The 17,625-nt window shown below is 45.1% G+C and overlaps 1 protein-coding gene across 1 annotated transcript in view; it reads right to left on the bottom strand.

Moving 5' to 3' along the window:
* Window positions 1–17,625, bottom strand: part of LOC144770563 (bifunctional polynucleotide phosphatase/kinase-like) — a 278,083-nt gene that overhangs the window by 102,656 nt on the left and 157,802 nt on the right. Inside the window, exons 8-9 of the mRNA XM_078655180.1 lie at window positions 3,935–4,006; window positions 12–60 (exon numbers count right to left, since the gene is read on the bottom strand). Coding sequence (XP_078511306.1) covers window positions 12–60; window positions 3,935–4,006 — 121 coding nt within the window. The remainder of the gene's footprint in view (window positions 1–11; window positions 61–3,934; window positions 4,007–17,625) is intronic.

Here is a 17,625-nt window from a genome sequence, read left to right as displayed (position 1 = left end):
GGTTCGCTTACCTCCAACGTACAGACTTCCCTCCACGTCCACTTCAATTCCGGCATTAGCCTGTGAAAAAGAGAAAAACAATTAAAAAAAGAATACTTGCAGAGCGCCTTCTACCCACAGACATCCAAGCCTTAATCGATCAAAAATCACACCGTGTGTGTTCAAAGTATGCCATGGTTGGCAGTGTTGAAAGTGGCAGAGTTTGAGAAGGATCGGGGAGATATGGTAAGGCGGTGGATGTAAATATTTGGAGACATGGGAAAAAGACGATTCCTCCGTTCTCTAACAAACTACAAAATTGGTTAGGTCTGTCTTATGGAACATCAAATAACTACTTATGAGACTTTAGGTCGAGACAGAAGATACGTACTGTTAGCTTGACAACTCTAGAGAGTCACTGGCTGAGGGTAGTTTCCACTTCTAGTAGTTCAGCTCTTGTTGTTCAGTAAAAAGGCAGTACAGCAACAAAGATTACCTTGACTGTCATTGAGATGTAAAAACGCCGGCCTCTGAAGGACGTGCCAAAGTTTGTACACTGTGTGTAATGCTGACAGAGGGTATTAAGTAATTGTAAACAGTAGGGGGGTATTCACCAGTGACCTCACTGGTCATTAGTATACCAATACTTTTTTTTCTCTTTAGTTTTATATAGCGCAAACTCGACCTGTAGATATCAGGTATCAGAGCGCTTTACATGAGTACCAGTTTCATTACAGATGGACGCAATAATTTTTAGTTAGGCTCCTTCTTAAGTTAGTTCAGCTACTTCTAAGTGTGCAGTGAAATAAGTATACACTTGTCAAGTGCAGTCAAAGCAGTTATCTGGGCAAGCGTCAAACCCATTGCACTGACATTTTGAAACTCCAACAAGGCACAAAAACTAAACATTAGCAGGTATCAACGGGTATCGATGGCAATCTAATTAATTCTTCTAATCGCAGTGGTTCAGTGATGTTTTTAGGTCTCGCCTGCCAGACAGCTCAAGCTATGTGGTTACAAAATACTTAAAGTAAACTTACTTTAGACTTACAACCTGCCCATTGCTTACCATTGGTTGGCTTTATTCTGCATCTTATTTGCATACTTATTTGATGGCTTGCCTTCCTCTTTTTAGGTCTCGTCCTTTACCATTGCGAAGCAATGGGAAATGGGGGAGAATTCATGTGCTCGAACGGATTGTCAAACCACCGCTTTTTTCCGTGGCGTTTTCTTCGAGTGCACGTACAGGCACGCGCATTTGGCCCATACACTTTCATGGCCATCTGTTCCTGTTCCTCAATGTCCCTCCCACCCTTTGTTTGATCTTGCCGAGAGTTCAGGCTAATGGCCCTCCCCCAGCACAGAGCGCGCATCGCGGCCGCACAGCACATCAAAGGGCTTCTCCCAGCGTGTGCTGTGCAGCTTCTCCTCCCCTAATTATGTGGCCGGCCGTACTTGTGTTTCCCGGCCGCTTCCCGGCCGCTCTTGTATTTAATTAGCAGCAGCAGCATTTCTCCTGCGCGCATCGCGGCCGCACAGCACATCAAAGGGCTTCTCCCAGCGTGTGCTGTGCAGCTTCTCCTCCCCTAATTATGTGGCCGGCCGTACTTGTGTTTCCCGGCCGCTTCCCGGCCGCTCTTGTATTTAATTAGCAGCAGCAGCATTTCTCCTGCGCCAGGCCACATCAAAGGCTCTGTGCCACTTTCACCCACACAGCAACACTTACAGACACGCAACGCCACTCACACCCACGCAAGCCCACTATCATCCACGCAACACCACACTCACCCACGCAACGCCACTCACCCAAGCAACACCACTCACCCACGCAACCCCACTCACCCACGCAACGCCACTCACCCGCGCAACGCCACTCACCCGCGCAACGCCACTCACCCGCGCAACGCCACTCAGCCGCGCAACGCCACTCAGCCGCGCAACGCCACTCAGCCGCGCAACGCCACTCAGCCGCGCAACGCCACTCACACGCGCAACGCCACTCACACGCGCAACGCCACTCAGCCACGCAACGCCACTCAGCCACGCAACGCCATTCACACATTGTGGGTGCAGATTGTGGGTGCAGATTGTGGGTGCAGATTGTGGGTGCAGATTCAGAGTGCAGATTGTGGGTGCAAAATGTGGGTGCAGATTGTGGGTGCAGATTGTGGGTGCAGATTGTGAGTGCAGATTCAGAGTGCAGATTCAGAGTGCAGATTGTGGGTGCAGATTGTGGGTGCAGATTGTGGGTGCAGATTGTGGGTGCAGATTGTGGGTGCAGATTGTGGGTGCAGATTCAGGGTGCAGATTGTGGGTGCAGATTGTGGGTGCAGATTCAGGGTGCAGATTCAGGGTGCAGATTGTGGGTGCAGATTGTGGGTGCAGATTGTGGGTGCAGATTGTGGGTGCAGATTCAGAGTGCAGATTCAGAAAAAACTCAGCAGCACCACCACCATTGCAATGCAATAGGTCTCGTTTTAACGCAAATTTAAGCTATAGGCCTTGTAAATGACAAAGCCTTTTATTTATGTTCCAAAAACCAGAACGCAAAAATAAAGGGCATTATCATTTACAATGCTAATAGTTCAGACTCGCGTTATTGCGAGACCTATTGCATTTCCAATGCTTGTTTTGTTTGTAGCTCCCCTCAAGTACAGCCTCTTTGCAATCTTTGTGAATGGCTGTCTTTTATCATTCCACTGCTCACACTGAGTGATCTTATTTTATTTTTTATTCAGCACCCCAAGAGTGCATGTGTTGCCTAGCTCTTTCACTCATGTACTGGATCCTTCCCTTAAACTACCCACACCTCCCCATCCTTTGTTGCTCTCCAACTCCACCAGTTTAAAAAGCACAGCAATGGGTATATTTGTGCTGTGGTATGGCTGAAGAGCAGACTTGAAGGTTTGTTTTTGTTTTATCTCCCACATTCCACCTCCGCTATCCTTCTCAATCCAACTAACAGACTCCCATGTCCACCACTCAAATTAATTTCATATTTTGCTATATTAATTCACAACTAATCTTTTTGGGTTCCGGAGTACCGTGCTACTCGCCAAAAAGCACTTTGACACCTCGTATGTGGTACAAACGCTATATAAAAGTAATTACACTTACATACACACAAGCACAAGTTTAGTACACAAGGTTTTCATGGTACTGCAAGTAGAGCCTTCTGCTCCACTCACTCAGCTGGTGTCTGATTCAGAAGGTGTACTTAGTACAAGACCTCTCCTGGAGCTCATCCATCTGTTCCCTGGGTTACAACAGAGGCCCAATTGCTAAATCCTGTAGAAAGTAAATTTGGACATGCTGGCATTTCGTTTTTCTTTTCAAATTCTGTTTAGAGTTTGAGGAGTAAAATGAATTTGGAAAAAAAACTATGCAATTTATAAAGATTGAAAACATTGAATTCAATGTACAGTTTTGAAATACCTTAAGATATTAGTTTGCTTTTCCAAGATTCTTAGATTCTTTTACATTTTATTTATTAGAAAGAATACTTTTTTTAAGACACACATTGCCAAAGCCAACAGTTTGACACTCACTTTATAAAGGCGAGACCTACTAGCTTTGTCTTGGTTTGTTTAAAATGAAGCACAGTTGCGCAAAACATGGATCTTTAGCAAATATTTATATCTTATATATAAATGCAGAAGAATTCATGCTGTGAAAAAAAGGAATCATTTGTTACTAAATGGTCATCCTGGCTGATTCAATGATGTTCATTTCAGGCTTTCTTTATGTGGCAGTGTGTGCTGCAGGAGCATATGCGTGAGCACAGAGCCCTGAGAGGCATAGTTAGCATTTACCTTGAAATATTGGCCACACCAGTGCAGAAGGTTACATGCAGGACATGAAGGGAAGAGGAAGGCTGGTTACTGTTGTTCTGGGGATGCAGGGCTCAGTGCATGATATCAATTTAAAGCTGCTGTCCTGAGAGCAATCTACAAACCTTGTCGCACAAGTGATGCCACATGCCCAGCGCCGGCTTCCGATAGATGCCCATTCCAGTGGCCACCAGCACCTGCAGGCAGAGAAGGAGTTAGAAATCACTGCCGGGTGATGGTTTGACAGAGCACAGCCATCTTTACGTAACAGGGCTGTGCTGACCTAAGGGCAGGACAGCAGCAGCCAAGACACACACACACACAGATCAAGTCGACAAAGACACATCTGCCACAGTGCCGCCTTTTCCCAATCCTACACCAGCCTTGCTGGCCAAGGCCACACTTACATGCAACAATACAAGTAATGGAAAAGCCAATAGGCTAACGCACATTAAGAGCATTTGTGAATGTCTGGTTATTCATAAATTGGCACACTGCGGGGGACCTAGTCACAGAGACGTGTATGGTCATTCACATGAATATTTACTATTACACTTAGGTGCAATGTACGCCTATGTGTACACTTACATCCCTACCCCCTCAAATCAGGAGGTGGAGCATCTTACACCAGGATTTGCAAGTATAAAGTTACTGCTAGTAACTTTGCGCATGCTGGTGAAGATCTTCGCCACAGTGGCGGAAATCTCCTGATGGGAAAATGATTAAAGTTTCCTATCTGTTAAAAAATATATTAAACTTATTTGAATGTAAAATAGAAATGTGAACTAATTTAAAATAACCTAAAAGTAACTAATTAAATAACATGTTTCATCACATTACAGCACACTAACTCAAATGAATTACAGCACACTAGCCCAAATAAATGAGTATTAAACAATTTAAATATGTTAACATAATTTAATTTATAAATAATAGCTTGTTTTTAAATCTTTACTAAGATTTTTATTTGTATTTAATTCGTTGTAAATGTTGTAAAAGATGATGTGGTTAATTAATTGAACTTATTTTTCAATAAAGGTTTAGCAATTTATTTTAATTAAGTTTAACTTAACATAATTAAATCATTACAAAGTATACATTTTAACATGTATATGTAAATATTCAATTAATTTCAATCATGTAACCGTAGTACCTATGGGATGTTACTTTACATCGGGGAAGAGGAGCGAACACAACTAGGCACACAGCGAGAGACGCACCTTGATGTAAGTGTGACTACCGGGGTCTCTCTTTCACTCTCCTCCCATGGGTTATTTAGGCAGCCGCTGGACTGGGTAGGTGCAGAAGCTCGAGCACCCATCAAAAACCTACCCCTGATGCGTGCACAACCTGCGCAGCATAGCCTCGGGAACCTCAACCTACACTGTGAGGGCACCTCGTGGAGAGATCGACTTATAGAGATCGCCAGCTTACCCTAGGAACTTCCCACTATGGCACACCACGAGCTTGACAGGGTTATCACTGTGTAACCCCCTTTCCTTTTCCTTTCACGGATGTGCACTTTTTCTAACTTATTATTTCTAGGTCCTGAAGAAACGCGACTGATCATTAGGACTTTTGTAGCGTGAATCATGTCGACCTTGTGATTAGTTACACTGGCACATTGAGCCACTCGTAACTCACTAACCTGTTGGTTTTTTAGCCTACCAAGGACACCACACCTACCCCGCCCCCACACCAGCACCATACAGCTTTTTCTCTTTTAAAAGATCTCCACAAAAGAGACCCTTCGGGGGTCCGTCAGACATTGCAGCGCCAGTCTGACCAAGAGCACTAAAAGCCCGATAATGAAGCATGACATCATTCTGGGAGTGTGAGGGCGAATAAGAGGCAAGACTTGGTCTTCCCCTTCGGGATTGGTTTCCTTGATATTAGGTATATACATCTGTCTCTTTTCCTCTTCTCTCACCTCTACCTCTTCTTGTCTCTCTCCCTTTCTATTTTTGGGTGACATTCATGTGCCCATTATCATGGAACAGTGTCCTCTTTGATTTAGTCATTATTAAGAGGAGCACGGACGCTGGACCTTAACAAGCTCCTGGTCCCCCCTCTTCTTTGTTTTTGATCCAGTATTTAGGAACCTCCATTAGGGTTTAAGGACACTCTTTCAGGTAGAGTCTGTGTAGTGTGAATGAATGGTCACAGACGCAGCTTGCTGTGAGTAAGTTTATTAGGCTCAAGAGCAGCACAGCGACAGCCTCAAGGTACAGCATCCAACTGCCAAAAGCCATGAACATTCCACTGGCAACCTCGGAACACCCAACACACAGGGTTCCAACTACCAGTGCCATAAGGGCACAAACACAGAATACTACATTATCCTCATTTCTGCAAACAAAAGGAAGAAAAGAAAAGAGTGGAAAGATGGACAGTAAGAAACAGAAAACTAAAGGAAAACCAAGAAGGAACGAAAAGGAAAGTAAGGAGGAAAGAAAAGGAAAGGAAAAGAAAAGAAAACAACCCTGACAGACACAAAACAGGGTAAGCACCTCACATCGCAGGACAGGGAAAGAAAACAGAACTATCTGAACCTGACAGGAATCCTGGGTACTCTCACACTCCTGCGAAGTGTGGGCGACAAGTCTTCATTACAAGGTTTGCTGCCTGAATTGGTGGATTCAGAGGAGGCAACTTTAACTTTGACAACCTTACAGACATTCCACCAATGATTGTTGTTGACTTGCACGGCATTGCCACAAACCTTGTTGACAACAAACGGTTCAGAGAATTTACTCCTGCCTTTGGTGACATGAGCAGGATTCTTAATGCGAACAACATCACCAACACAGAAGCCATGAGACACCACCCTTTTCCTCTCATCAAAATGGCTTTTCTGCCTAGCCTGGGCTTTGTTAACATTTTCTCTCACAAGACCATCAATGCCATCTATGACACCCATCTTGACCCACTTTGACATCCAACCTGGACAAATCTTAGTCGACGGTGTCCTCCCTCTTAGAAGCTCAAAAGGGGAGAAACCGGTGGAAGAATGTGCGGTCGTACGGTAAAACCATAGCATGGAGCGAATAGCGTTCTCCAACACACACTTACTGGCAATGGCCCATTGCACACAGTTGTTCAACACACGGTTCATTCTCTCGACAAGGCCATTGGACTGGGGATGGTACAAGGAACTCTTCTTGTGAGATACTCCACTTTGGGTAAGGAAAGACTCGAACTCAGAACTAACAAACTGTACCCCATTGTCGGTCATGATACATGAAGGAAAACCCTCTCTAAGAAAGATATCCTTCAGGAACAGAATGACATTAGCGGAGGAGGGCTCATTGATGAACCGAACCTCCGGCCACTTTGAATAGTAATCAATGGCCACGATAGCATATCGTGAGGTGGAAGGTAAGAGGTTAAAGGGCCCGACCAGGTCAACTCCAATCTTTTCCCAAGCTCTTTCTGGGAGTTGAACCGGTTCCAGGGGAGGCGTCCTCACTTTTAGACTTTTGTCAGAATTGTTGCATATGACACAACCATCAATCATTGAATCAACACACGTATCCATTTGTGGCCACCAAAAAACATCTCGCAACCTGCGTTTGGTGAAAGTTTTCCCTAAGTGACCCTCATGTGCACCATCCATAAGACGTGCCCTCAAACTCTCCGGGGGAATCAGCCTACCACATCGCAAAAGAATACCATCCTCTACGGTGAGTTCTTCAGCAACTTTAACATACGTCTGAAAAGGTCCAGAGACATACTTTTCCCTCGGCCAACCAGACTTCAAAAATTCAATGACACGAGCAAGGATAACATCCTTTGCCAATTCTCCTCTCCATTCAGTTTCATTCACAGCACACATGCCTTCTAAATCTAATGCCGCCACAAAACAATCTTCTTGATCATCTTCCCTCTCAACCTCGGAGTCATTGCCAGAGATGGGAAAGCGTGAGAAATAGTCAGCCCTGACATTTTTTGCACCAGGCAAATAAGTAATGTCAAAATCATACTGTAGAAGCTTGGTTGACAACCTTGCAATTCTAGGGGTGTGCTCTTTAATTTTTTCACCAGACAAAATTGAGACCAAAGGGCTGTGATCTGTGCGTATAGTGAAATGACTGCCCCAGAGAAATGAGTTGAATTTTCTGACTGCCCACCAGCAGGCCAATAACTCTTTCTCGATGACCGAGAAATTCATTTCTGCACCACGCAAAACTCTTGATGCATAAGCTATGGTGTTATCAACCTGACCATTCTTCTGGGTGAGCACCGCCCCTAGACCAAACCCGCTAGCATCAACGGTCACCACACATTCCTTATTGGGGTCAAAAGCTCTGAGAACACTATCACTCACTAGCTGAGACTTGATCCAACGAAAAATTTCATCACAATTCTCATCCCACACAAAAGGTATATTTTTCTTGAGCATGTTGGTTAAAGGTTGAATCTTTGACGCGTAACCCTTGATGAATCTAGAGTAGAATTCACTCAAGCCTATAAAGGATTTCAAACCAGGTTTATCCAGGGGAGGAGAGGCGTCTACAGTGGCTTTCACTAACCCTGGACGTGGTTCAACCCCCTTGTGAGAGACTACATGCCCAAGGAATTCCATTTTCTCTTTAAGGAAAACACATTTCTCCCTTTTAAGAACAACGCCCTTGCTTTGCATAATGCCTAATACCTGACTCAAAGAAACATCATGTTCCTCTTTGCTTTGCCCAAAAATCAAGACATCGTCTTGAAAAACGATCACTCCAGGAGTGTCCTTGAACATCTGACTCATTAACCTCTGAAAAACTGCTGCCGCAGAGGCAAGACCAAAGGGCATTTTACAGTATTGGAGCTGCCAAAAGGCGAAACAAAAGCAGTTAAGTGCCTAGAAGACTCACTCAACACCACCTGGTGGTAAGCAGATGCTAGATCCAACTTAGTGAACCACCTAGCGCCCCTGGTTAGAGTCAACAAATCTGTAATCTTAGGCAAAGGGTGCGAGTCAACCCAGATGTTTCTGTTGAGGCTGCGTAAGTCGACACAGACGCGTAAATCTCCATTCCTTTTCCTTGCAACAACAAGAGGAGACAACCACAACGATGACTCGATGGGTTCAATAATACCCTTTTTGCACAAACCCATGAGCTCCTTTTCAAGACTGTCCCTGACACTAAAAGGGACTCCCCTTACCTTATGCTTGACTGGAATGGCCCCTTCCTTAACTCTGATTTCGTGTTCGAAGCCTCTAATTGTTCCAAGGCCTTTACTGAAAACGGAAGGAAACTTAATGGCCAAACCCACCACATAGTCATCAGTTTCTACAACTGCCAAACTCTCTGAAATTAAAACATCCTCTTCCATTCCCACCTGTTCTCTTGCACCCGGTCTTAATATTAACCGAAACAAACCACCATGGAACCACCCCAAAATGTTAAGACCCTCGCAAGCCACATAAACTTTCCCAAAGATTTTCCTCCCCCTGAACTGAATGATATCCTCAAAATACCCATCCAAAGCTATTCTGCGTCCCTCAAAGGACACGGGAGCTCTATCGGGAGGTTCAAGTTTTCTTCCTGGCCAAGTTTCATTAAATAGTTCTTGGGTGATCATAGTGACCTTCGCTCCCGAGTCTACTAATAAAGAAATGATTTTATCACCCACACCAAAATTTTCATATGGATCAACACAATCCGCAGGGTCACCAACAATGACCCCATCATCACGCACAGCTATGACCATGTCTTTGTCGACTTTGGTAAACACATCAACGCAATTCTCACCCTCACGAACCACAACAACCATATCTCTAAGATCATCTTGGATAGTACTAATGTGATCTTCCCCCCTGCTGGTGTTATCATTGCATTCTGCAACACATCCTACCCCAGTAGTGTTAACCTGACTCTGAGACCTATTGCCAAAACTCATATTTGCCTGCCTAGGATTTTGGCAAATTTTGGCAAAATGACCAAATTTTCCACAGGTGCGGCAAGTAGCGCTCCTAGCCGGACAGAACTTGTCGTCTTTATTGTGAGAGGGATTCCCACATCTATAACAAATGTCACGTCTAGAAAATAGATTCCTATCGTTGCGGTGTGGGTAAGAAGGAAAGTTCCTCTCAACAGTTTGCTGACCAGGACCAGTTCTGGATTCTCTGTTCTCCTTGGACCTCACGATGGAGATTGTCTGTTCGTTCTTCTTTTCAAGTTCTTTAACCTCTTTCTTCGATAGTTCAATACTTTTGGCTGTGCGGATTACTTCTTCCAGAGTAGGATTCCCTAACGTGAGCAATTTCTGTTGTATCGACTTGTCTGTGCACTTGCAGATGTATTGATCCCTAATCATTTGTTCTCTGAATCCCTCGAATTCACACTCAGCACTCAATTGTCTCAGAATGGATACATAGGTTTCCACATCTTCGCCTGGAAGTTGGTCCCTTTTGAAAAACTTATGCCTGATCACAACGAGACTAGGTTTCACGTCAAACCTCAACTCCAATTTCATCCTTGTCTCAATATAGTCATCGATGTCATCTTCATTGTTTCTTGGGAGAGGTGGTAAGTGTTTAAAGATTTCCCTACCTTCGAAACCCAAAGAGTGCAAGAGAAGACACTTCTTCCTTTCTGCGCGGTATCTAGACGCGCCTATTGCACCAAGGTATGTTTCGAAGGCGTCGAACCACTTCTTCCAGATTATCGGCGGATTACCTGGTGTCTCCAGGAAAGGTGGAGGAGGCGAAACAGATTGCATTGCCAGACAGGTAATTGGAATGAAAAAACAAAAAAAAAAACAACTCTTGTGATGTCGCTGTGCCAACTGAAGAATAATTTTCCCTTAGAACATTCAGAATGGAGACTTGTAAGTTAGTAAACTTGTTTTGCTTTAATAGTTTCTCTTTTTGATTCTGTGGATGTTGATTTCCCTTGAATTAAAAAAGTTTTTTTTTTTTTTTTTTTTAACTGTAGATGTAGAAGTAGCGCGTTATGGAGGAGAACGTTGTTTAAGATTTTAGAGTTCTTTGACCCACAGCGTGTAACGCACAACAGTAAACTCTGTCGATTTTGTTTTGCGTTTTTACATTAGACTTGCCCCACAACGTGTAGCACACAGTATTGAAGCTTGTTCGTGGTTTGCCAACCACGTAGATTTCAATGGACAAAATGGCTGCTACGTGCGTGGACCCGCGTTGCCAACCACAAGCGTCGCCGTCAAAATGGCCGACGGGTCGTAAACAGCGTGCCTTGCGCTGCCAACCACACGCTGCACACAGCGCCAACCACGACCGTTGCGCTTCCGCTCTCCGCCCCCAGATGGACGCGCAAGGAAAATAAGTCGGAGCACTTATCTGGAATTGTCCGTTGTCCGTAGTCGTGCATTCCGCTCAGGACAGGTTCATTCTGTGGGTATCGCTCTTCTCCCTCAACGCGACTCTTCTTCTTCGTCGGCGCTGAGGCACGCCGACCTTCACTCAGGATTCTCCCAGATTCACGAGGTAAGACAGCAGGTCCGTTTCATGCTCTTGAGCATCGTCGCCAATATTTCTGTAGTGTGAATGAATGGTCACAGACGCAGCTTGCTGTGAGTAAGTTTATTAGGCTCAAGAGCAGCACAGCGACAGCCTCAAGGTACAGCATCCAACTGCCAAAAGCCATGAACATTCCACTGGCAACCTCGGAACACCCAACACACAGGGTTCCAACTACCAGTGCCATAAGGGCACAAACACAGAATACTACAGTCTGACACAGGACAACCTACCCAGTGGTACTTTCAAGCCAACTTAGGTAAGATAGGAGCCCACATTCATTTTCATGTCCTGATGAATGCTGCAGACCCCTTGGGCCATTTGGGCAAAAGCACGAGGACTACTTTAATGACTATGGTGATGAGGTACTAATTCCGCCATTCTCCATTTTAATACCAAGAAGTTGCCTGTTGAAATAAATGCATTTTGGCACTTACATTGTTTTTTAAATAATCACTCACTTTCACGGGCCCCTACTTAGATTTAGAAGTGCCTCCCTTTCTCCAGGTGAAGGCCCGCTCTCTACCAAACCGAGTTTCTAGAGAGCGAGGACTGCCAATGATGAAGCTTGACACCTGGTAGTGTGCAAGTACAGTCCTTCACTTTTTTTGGTGAGATGCCCGGTACTCTACTGAGTACCGTTTATACCCCTGGTCATTTTTCATTCAGGTTGGAGGCGAGCTCACCCTGAATACCCTGTGTCTCTAGTTCCCTCCCCTGGGACTTCCCGGGATTAGTGTGTTTCATATTATTTTAATTTCCTGCTGCCACGGTTTTTATGGAAGTGTGTTGCAGTAGCGGTGAGGGGCCATGTGAGCAAATCGACTTACTCCAAAGATGGACTGGAGTACGTTTAAACCTGTTCGGATTTTAGAAGTGTAAATTGTAAATAGCAATAACATACTTTTTAAGGGTGTTGGTTTGTATTAGCGTGTGCTTCTCTGAACCCCTCCTTTTTTCCAACCACTCCCCCTTCTCCCTCACACATTTAGTACAGAAATGCACACCTATGTGTGTGGGTAGAAACAAAAGAAAAAATACGTCAGTAGTACAACTTACATATTACAAAATATACTTTATGAATAGGTCCCTGTGTGAGTCCGAAAAGTGGTCAATGATGTGAGCAATGTAAGTTGTATTAGTTTGCATAAAGAGTGTGATTTGTGTGAGTACCAACTAGCCTTTCCCCGTGCCTGGGCATACTTGTATGAAGGAGACCTGTCCTACATGGATCAGATATAACTGCAAACAAACAAAATGGTTACTTACCAGTAGGAGTAGTTTTGCAGCTTGAAGAATTTTCTGGATTCACAGGCTGTGCATTATTCCGCCATCTAGTGGATGGGTCCGTAACTTTTTTTTTCTTTATTTTTTTTCTTGTTTTGGTCGCTGTCGACCACCATTTGGTGCCAGGTACATCCTGTGTGAGATGTCAGGCGGTATCCTGGAGGTCGACGTGAGTGGTAGCCACCTACAGATTCTTTTTTCCAGTTTTTATTCTTGTGTGTAATCCTCGAGATGGTTATATAATAACTGATGAACTCCTGTGTTCCCACCTGTTGGTTTTCCTCATAGGGGATGCCGGGTGAGTTGCATGTGAATCCAGAAAATTCTTCAAGCTGCAAAACTACTCCTACTGGTAAGTAACCATTTCATTTTGCAGCGTGAATCCTTTTCTGGATTCACATGCTGTGCTTTAGATTATGCAGCGTTTTCTGTCGTGCTTGGGAGGCTGTGGTGAAAGGAAGGCCTTGCAAACAGGTGTTTGATTTGATTTGATTTTAAGTTTTCTTAAGCGCGCAGCTACCCTGGGGCATCCCGGCGCTGAAAAAGACTACGGAACTGAGGGAAGGAAGGGTCAGGAAGTGACCTCAGGGGAACAGTAGAGTTTTTAGGCGTTTCCTAAACCTGAGGTAGTTGTGTTCTTGCCTCAGGGAGAGGGGGAGGGCGTTCCACAATCTAGGAGCATTATAGGAGAACAGGCGACCGCCTGATCTGGCCTTCCTGATTCTGGGGACATTGGCGAGGGAAAGAGAGTTGGACCTCAGATGGCGACTCGACTGTTGTAGAGTCACCAGTGTCCTGAGTATGGGAGGGCCCTCATTGTGCAGAATTCTGTAGGTGATGCACAGGGTCTTAAAGTTGACCCTCTCCTTCACTGGCAGCCAGTGCAGACTTCTGAGAGCTGGTTTAGCTGAGTTCCTCATTGAAGTTCCTGTGAGGATTCTCGCCGCTGCGTTCTGAGCGCATTGAAGTCTATGGGTCACCGATGCTGGGGCTCCCAGATACAGGACGTTTCCGTAGTCCAGTCTGGAGTTCACGAGCCCTTGCAGCAAGAGTTTCCTGGACTGGAATGGCAGTAAATGTAAGATCTTCCGAGCCATCTTTATCAGGCCGAAGCAAGTTCCCGCCGTTTTTCTCGCCTGAGTTTTGAAGCTTAGATCCTGATCAAGCCAAATCCCTAAACTCTTGACTTCGGACTTGGGGATGGGTGGTGTTCCCATGCACGGAGGCCAAGGAAGGGAAGTGGGAATTTTGTTGGAGGTCCCTAAAAGGAGAATTTCCGATTTTTCCCCGTTTAATTTTAGCCTTGATTCGCACATCCATTGATGCACCCCCTCTAGACAGCTGCTCAGGTTGGGCAGGGCATTGTCCGCTTGGTTAAGAGAGACGATCAACTGGGTGTCATCAGCATACATTATTGATTTAATGCCATACGGCTTTACAACATCCTCAAGGGGAGCCATGTAAGCGTTAAAGAGTGTGGGGCTCAGGGAAGATCCCTGAGGCACACCACACCCGAGAGGCTGAACAGAGGAGACGGAGTACCCGTCTGCTACTTGGAAGGACCTGTTTTTGAGAAAGGATGATATCCAGGCCAGGGCGGAGTCGGCCACTCCCATTAGGCCAAGGCGCTGGACAAGGGTTGCATGGTCCACCGTGTCGAAGGCGGCACTCAGGTCGAGGAGGATCACTGCCACTGTTCCTCCTGCGTCCAGTATGCCTCTGGCTTCCTCGACAACGGCTAACAAAGCGGTGTCAGTCCCCTGTCCTGGTCTAAAGCCTGTCTGGGACATGCGAAGAAGATGGTTGGACTCTAAAAAATCAGAAAGTTGCCGATTTGCTACTCGTTCGGCTATTTTACTCATAGCTGGAAGCAACGAGATTGGTCTGAAATTGGAGGGGTCTGAGGGATCCAGGTGTGGTTTCTTTATGAGGGCCTTGACCGTGGCTTTTTTCCAATTCTCCGGGACTATACCATTTTCAAAGGAAGCATTGATCAGTTTAGTAAATAGGGGAGCAATAGTGGAAGCCACTAGTTTCAATTTACTAATTGGGGCTGGGTCTGATGGGGAGCCACTTTTGACTTTCTGTAAAACGTTGAGGAACGTTTCGACGGAGATTTGGGAGAAAGAGGTTAGTCTCGGGGTGTCTTGGAGAGGGGAGGGGCCTGGTAGTACTTGGATTGTCAAAGGGGTTGGAAGGGAGGTCAGGATTTTGGTAATTTTTGCCGAGAAGAACTCTGCCATTTTATTGCAATTTGCACCGTCCACGTCAGGGGGGGATGGAGGGTCTTGTATTTTGGTGAGGAGTTTCACAATTCTGTAGGTCTCTCTCGCGGAGTTAGCGGCTGAAGCTATTTTCTCCTCAAAGAAGTTGGCCTGTGCAGTTTTTAATGCATTTTTGTACAGTCTAATATGGGTTCTATAGTCGCTTTTATCGTTTGTATTCCAGTTTTTTCTCCAACGGCGTTCGAGCTTTTTTCCCTTTCTTCTTAATTCGCGAAGTTCCTCTGTGAACCAAGGCAGTTTGGACGATTTCCTACTGGATGGGAGAGTTTTAAGAGGTAGGACTGAGTCGAGGGAGTCTTTTATCCAGTTATGAAGTTGGATTTCAGCTGACGAGGGGTTAGGGTCTACTAAGGGGGTCATAGCCGTCAGTGCTTGATCCCACAAGATTATGTCCAGTTTTTTCCAGGGCCGAGAAGGGGCTCGGGGAAGGGGAATATCAGGCAATTTGCCTGGAAGTTGCAGTTTAAAAGGAACCAAAAAGTGGTCTGACCAGGGGAGGGGAAGAGGAGTTTGTACAGTAAGGGAGGAGAGGTTGGAAAAGATTGGGTCAAGTAGTCGACCTTTCGTATGGGTGGGTTCTTTGTTGAGGAGGTGAAGATTGAGGGAAGCCAGATCGGCTTTTAGGTCAGTTGCAAGTTTGTTGCTTTGATCGTTGAAGTGGAGATTTAAGTCTCCAAGAATTGTAAAATTAGGGGTAACACAAGCCCGAGAGGAGATGGCCTCTGTGAGTGAGTCTATGAAACCCCCTACCTGTCCCGGAGGGCGGTAGATTAGGGCACCAGAGAGTGTCGTAGATGGTGGCAGGTGAAGGGAGAACAGAATGTTTTCACTATCCAGAATGGGGCTATCTTTAAGTTGGCATGAGAGATTATCCCGGTAGATGATCGCAATCCCTCCACCAATACCCTTCGGTCTATTCAGAGATTTGATAAGGTATCCGGGGGGGAGTGCCTGAATGATGTCTGGATCTGTGCTAGGGGAAAGCCACGTTTCTGTTAAGAACAGAGCGTCTAAGCCAAGCTCTGCTAGTAGTAAGTGGATTTCTGTCTGGTGCTTTGGGAGTGACCTACAATTCAACAGGGCCATTACGAGATGTGCCGGTTCGGGTTGGGGGGATGGGGATAACCTGTATTCGCAGTTTGGGCAGCCCAAAGGGTCGGTTTCTGGCATGATAGTTTCCTTACATCCAGTGGTCACTGATTCCCTGAGCTGGTACAGGGTGTCGAGTGAATATATTAACCTAGGGCCATTGTAACTAGCCTGGGGTCTAGGCTCTGGGCTCGGTCTGGCGCGGACGAAGCACCTTTTATCAAATTTGAGTTTCCTTATTCGTTTGTATATCCACACAATAATGTTTTGTAAAGTTGGGTGGTGACGCCCATGTTGCTGCTGCACAAATGGAGTCAATGGGTACATTGGCCATAAAGGCTAGTGTTGCTCTTTCTTTCTAGTGGAGTCAGCTGTTGGTTAAATTGTTAGTTCTTTTTTAGCATTGGCATAACATAATTGGATGGCTTGTACTATCCATCTTGCAGTAGCTGCCTTTGTGACAGGTGAACCTGTGTGGATATGTGCGTATGCGATGAACAATTGTTTGGTTTTTCTGATTTTCTCTGTTTTTTGCAAATAATGCAATAATTCCCTTCTTACATCTAGATTATGGAGGCTTCTTTCTACTTTAGTTTTTGGGTTTTTGAAGAAAACCTGTAGGAGAATGTTCTGATTTAAGTGATACTTAGATACCACCTTTAAGACGAAATTAGAGTTAGTTTTTTAAATCACCTTATTCTTGTGGAGTTGTAAGTATAGTTCTTGTATTGTTAACGCTTGCAGTTCACTTACTCTTTGTAGAGATGTTATAGCAATGAGAAATGGTGTTTTTAGAATAATGTGCTTAAAGTCCGCTGTATGCATGGGCTCAAAGGGCTTTCCCATTAGTTGCGAAAGCACTGTATTTAAACTCCATGTGGGTTTAGGACCTACACTTGGTGGTGCAATTCTTTTTGCTCCTTCCAAAAATCTTTTAATTACTGGTCTTGTAAAGAAACTTGTACATGTTTTTCCCCTTGTGTATGCTACAATGGCAGCAAGGTGCACCTTTATGCTCGAGTAGTTGATGTTACTGTCTAAGAGGTAAGTCAGGTAAGTAAGAACTGTTTTTTGCGTGTTGATTGAACTCGGTTTCTCGTAAGCGGCGCACCATGTGGTCTATCACTTCCATTTTGCTGTACAGCATTTTTTTAAATGTTTTCTTGCCTCCTTTTAGAATTTCCATGGTTCATATAGGCAGATTGAGGTGTCCAAATTCTATGTATTCAGACCCCAATCCGCTAGGTGTAGTGTTGCTGGCTCTGGGTAAAAGATCTGACCCTGGTGCATTGCTAACAGGTCCTTTTCTGCTCTGTTCCTGACCATCTCCCCTTTGGATGGTTCTAGGAGAGTTGAATACCATGTCTGCCTTGGCCATAGAGGAGCAATGCGAATTATATTTGTTCCTGGATCTTTTGATTTTTGTAACACTCTTTGCAGCAGGGGTATCAGTGGAAAGGTGTAAGAAAATATCTTTGGCCAGTTGAGTGATGTCAGCAGCCCTACATGCCAAGAACAGATGCATACTGGTAAGTAGCATATTCCGTTCAAGGCGTGTGGGCTGCTGAATTTATATCTGTGCATAGAATAAATAGTAGTACCCTCCTTAGCGGCGGTTGCCCGTGCCAGCTGCAGCAGTCTGAAAAAGAGTTCTGAGAACAGCCTG

This window comes from Lissotriton helveticus, chromosome 7, assembly GCF_964261635.1.
Source record: "Lissotriton helveticus chromosome 7, aLisHel1.1, whole genome shotgun sequence".
NCBI classification, from domain to species: domain Eukaryota; kingdom Metazoa; phylum Chordata; class Amphibia; order Caudata; family Salamandridae; genus Lissotriton; species Lissotriton helveticus.
This window is presented reverse-complemented; position numbering and strand designations above follow the sequence as displayed.